At 31.9% G+C, this 4,621-nt stretch overlaps 1 protein-coding gene across 1 annotated transcript in view; it reads left to right on the top strand.

Annotated features, from left to right (window-relative positions):
- Positions 1 to 744: 744 nt before the first annotated feature.
- The window catches only part of LOC105805537 (chromosome unknown open reading frame, human C12orf40), a 44,891-nt gene continuing 41,014 nt past the window's right edge, over positions 745 to 4,621 (top strand). Inside the window, exons 1-2 of the mRNA XM_012638445.1 lie at positions 745 to 777; positions 2,914 to 3,052. Of these exons, the coding sequence (XP_012493899.1) occupies positions 3,016 to 3,052 (37 nt within the window). The 5' untranslated portion in view covers positions 745 to 777; positions 2,914 to 3,015. The remainder of the gene's footprint in view (positions 778 to 2,913; positions 3,053 to 4,621) is intronic.

Genomic DNA, 4,621 nt, shown 5'->3' with positions numbered 1-4,621 from the left:
AGAAACAAACCACTCTACCTACCCTTTTCGCTGGACTCTAAGCCTCTTGTGGGTTTACCTCTGCCGATATCTTGCTCCTTGTTCTGTTCTGCAACTTCTTCCCGTGGAATCTCTTGTAGGTTCTGGCAGTTTTCCCTCGGAATTACACCCAATCTATGATTGTTTGTTTGTTTCCTTTTCATCTACAACTTTTCCTTTCTGAGATGGTCTGGCAGCTGTTGTCTCTGGTCAGCCATCTTCAGCTGATATTAATACATTAAAGTAACTGAAGTTGCTCTAGCAATAAATTTTATACTTTTTTAGATCCTAAATAGATTTCTACCTTCTCTGTATTCCCTGTTGATTTCAATGGAATGTTGAAATGCAAAGAAACACAAAGACAGTGTTGAACAAGAATATTGCTATCACGTGAGAATGTTTCAGTGATATATTCTTTTTGATGCATTAGTTTGTCTTTGCTTATCTGGGTTTTATAATTTAGATTTATTTTTTGCTTAATTGTTCATAGGTATAGATTTTTTTTTTTTTTTACTAAATCTTGAATTTCCTACATAAGAAAATTTTGTGAAAATGATGTATTATAAAAACTTTAAAAATATTTTCATAGTTTCTTTTAGAAACAAATATAAAGATCACTACACTTTTATATTTTAGTTCCAAGTCTTCACTTCAGCTAAAATGGCAATTGTCCTAGGGACCATTTCTTTAATCAGTGTATGTTTTATTCTGCTTTTCAGGACGAGGGTTCTGATCAAACAGGAAAGGAGAAAGCAAAAGGTAAAGAAAATCTATGTATTTTTTGTGTTAGCCTTATGAGAACAGTGATCTTCTGATGCATTTTTCCACCATTAATAAATTCACCTAAGTGAAACTGGAGGACCATCTTCCTTTAGTTTTCTCTATCCTTGTTGATAGTTTGATTAGCCACCTGTTTTGCTCAGGCAGAAACTTTAAGATAATTGTTGATGCTTTCTTTTTAATTCCTAAATCTGACCACTACTTACTACCTGAACTATCAGCACTATAATTTAAATAATCATTTATCACCTAGAGTACTGTAATGGTTTCATAACCTATGTCCTACTTCCATTTATTTTGTCTTTTTAAAAAAATTACACTAATTGTGTTACGTAGGAAAGTTGAGCATTTATATATCTTACAACTGAGCAGTATACATCTGAGAGAAAATCTTGTACATGTGCACTTGAGATATGTATAAGATTGTTTGGGTCATCATTATGGCTAAAATATTAATAGCAAACACAGAAGGAGAAAGAAGAAAAAGGGCAGGAGGGAGGGAGGGAACCACCCAAACATCCACTAGCAGTAGAATGGTTAAATAAATTGTGGCATATCCAAGTAATGGTAGAGCATTGAAAATTTTTCAACTGCATATAATTAGTATGGATGAATTAGTGTGGTGATAAAGGCTAACTCCCTTTGCAGGCAGTCTTTGTACTGTTCTTCCTTATTTCTAGAACTTTATGTTCATAGCCTCTTTGATTAACTGTGATTGATCCATCTATCTTAGAAATCATTTCCTAAGAAACTTTTCCTGTCCTCTTACCCTCGCTCTGTCCACCCTTCCCCCAAACTATAATTTACATACCCTTCCTGAGGATTATATACCATCTCCTGTTACACTCACTTGTAATTATTTATATCATTCTCCCTCATTATGGTCTTATCCATCACAAAGTACGTGCCTTAAGAAATAACATCTTCTTAATTCCAAGGCACCGTTAGTTATAAGATCTAGTATTGACTTAGTCATTTTATTCAAGGGAGAAAATATTTACATCTGAAGGTCATGTTATTTCATTGCTGAGCCATAGTGTGATTTTTTGAAAGAAATTTTAGTCCAATTTAGGGTCGCAGATCACTTAAATGAAATCTGAACAGATGCCTTTTATCTATGATATATTTGCATAATAAAAGTACATTTTTGCTTGATAGCTGGCAAGTCTCTTGTAGTTCTTACGGATTTTTTACAATCTTAAAAAGTCAATTGTAATTAACAGTATTCAGAAATGTTAATGTGAAAGAGCCTCATCCTCTTGAAAATATAATATGTAACCTCTTGGAAATTTGACCTCTTGCATTGCATTTTTGCCATCTTGGACTTTTCTCACTTTTGACATCTCACATTTATAATCACACTTATGGCATAGTATTATGAGCTATTTAATGGAGGAAGAGAAGATTTTTTTCACAATTTGTTAGTGTCTGGCACATAATACTTCAGTAAATAAATATTTAATAAATGCCTTTGAACTTGGTAAACTAAGAATGTAATCTGAAAGAAAAAAATGAAGATAAGGAAGAATAATGACTGGTCAGATATCCAGGAGGAAAATAATGGAATGAAGAGTGATAATTATGTACAAGTCTGGTTTAAAAAAATGAACAGGCATCTAGGCATCATGGAGGGGTAACAAAGCAAATTAAGTTAGCTTTGGTTGCAGATAAGTTCTCACATAGCACTCTTTTTTCCTCTATTCATTTCAGTTGACTTTTAATAGCACTCAGCGGTACATATCTTTAAGGCTTTCAGTATCTTCAGGATAGCATACTTTGTAGGAAACAAGGTTTTAGCTTGTCATATTGTTCTGTTTTCAGATTTTTAACTTTCTATATACTGATAATTTTTAATCTTTTGGTTCCTTGGAATAGCTTTTTAAAGTTCTATTTTAAAGGTATTGTTTAACAAAACATAAAAGGCTGTGAAATTGAGAGTCTTTAGGTAAACTACAAGTTATAATTGATTTTATTTGTAAACATATAAAGGTGGTGTCACGAAATGTAAAAATATCAAGTCAGTGATTTAATAGCATTGTTACTTTTTATTATTTATGATTCTGCCTAAACCACATGGTTGCTGCATTAATTATTTTTGATTTTTAATTATTTTAGGAATATTTTGAAAAGAACAGGTTAAAATCAAAAAGGGAATTACTGGGAGTTTCATCCCCTGTCAAAAATTCCACCATCAGTTTAGACCTTCTTAACCTATATATGGTAAATCAGATATCTTGCAAGAAGGAAACACATGGTAAGTCTTTCCAATAGCATTTTGTTTTGACTTTGATGTGATCGTAGTAACATTTAGCTTTCGGATTAGTTTATGATATTAGAACTTAGAGTATGTGGAAAATTTAAAACCTTGTTACTCTCTTAAATTAGAAACTTAGTTTATAATTTGCTTATAAATCCTTAGTTGCTTAATCCATTTATTTCTATTTTTAGGTTGTGTATGTGTTATATAAAATTTATTAGGTATGGTTAAAATTATTGTAGTGTAGTTAGATTACATATTTTTATCTGGGCAGATAGTTACCAAAATTTAACTATAGAGCAGGGAATAAATTTTAATAAATGTCAATAAATTACTTTTACTACTTAGAGAGTTTGTTTGAAAAGAAGAGCTGAAAAGATTTTTGCCTCAAGGACTAGTTTCCTATCTTATAATTTGAATATACTTCTTACATATTCCTGGGATGTTAATTATAGTAGTCTAATACTTCAAAATAAAGTCCATTTTGTCTTCAGTTTGATTCCTCAAATAAATAAAAAGTTTTTTGAGAGTTTTTTAATCCTCTTTCAAGGGAACTTGTGTCTGATATTTAATTTTTAAAACAAGTCTGAAAATGAGAGCTTAAAAGTCAGACAATTCATCAAGGAGGGGAAGAAATTGATCATAGTATTGTTAGTATTTTCTCATTTCCTTTCTCTGTCATTTTTTCATTCTCCTTCCACAGATGACAATTTGTAAAAGTAAATTTACTTATACTTTAGAAAAAATAAATACATTATTCATGGACTTTTGGAATAAAACCTATCATTGTAAATCTGTCTGCTGTATTTACCTTTATTTATTCCTGTATGTAGGAGAGAAAAAAAATGTGTTTTCCTCACCCATCGCTAGGTTTATGGCTGAGGCCCCAATAACAAAAGACAGATAAATAAGAGAAAAACGTACAGATTTATTTAATAAGTTTTATGTGATATGAGAGCCTTTATAAGGAATTGAAAACTCAAAGAAATGGATAAACCTATGTATTTTTGTGCTAGGTTTGATGAAGAAGTTTATAGCCATGGAGAAGTATGATAGGATAAAAAAAAGAATGATCTGGTCATGGTGAATTATTTTTTTGATGTGCTGCTGAATTCTATTTGCTAAAATTTTGTTGAGGATTTTTGCATCTATATTCATGAAGGATATTGGTCTGTAGTTTTCTTTTTTTGTTGTCTCCTTTCCTGGCTTTGGTATCAAGGTGATATTGGCTTCGTAGAATGAGTTAGGAAGGATGCCATCTTTCTCAATATTCTGGAATCATTTCTGGAGTATAGGTGTGAGTTCATCTTTGAATGTTTGGTAAAACTCTGGGGTGTAGCCATCTGGTCCGGGGCTTTTATGTTTTGGGAGGTTTTAGATTGCTGCTCCAATTTCTGAGCTTGAAATTGGTCTATTCAGACATTCTGTTACCTCTTGGGTGAACTTAGGGAGGTTGTATGTTTCCAGGAATTTGTCCCTATCAAAATCCCATTATCATTCTTCACAGATCTGGAAAAAATAATTCTACGCTTTGTATGGAACCAGAAAAGACCTCGTATAGCCAAA

The sequence above is a fragment of the Propithecus coquereli genome, unplaced genomic scaffold, assembly GCF_000956105.1.
Source record: "Propithecus coquereli isolate 6110/MARCELLA unplaced genomic scaffold, Pcoq_1.0 Scaffold13, whole genome shotgun sequence".
NCBI classification, from domain to species: domain Eukaryota; kingdom Metazoa; phylum Chordata; class Mammalia; order Primates; family Indriidae; genus Propithecus; species Propithecus coquereli.
Note: the sequence above shows the minus strand (reverse complement) of the source record. Positions and strands in the feature narration are given on the sequence as shown.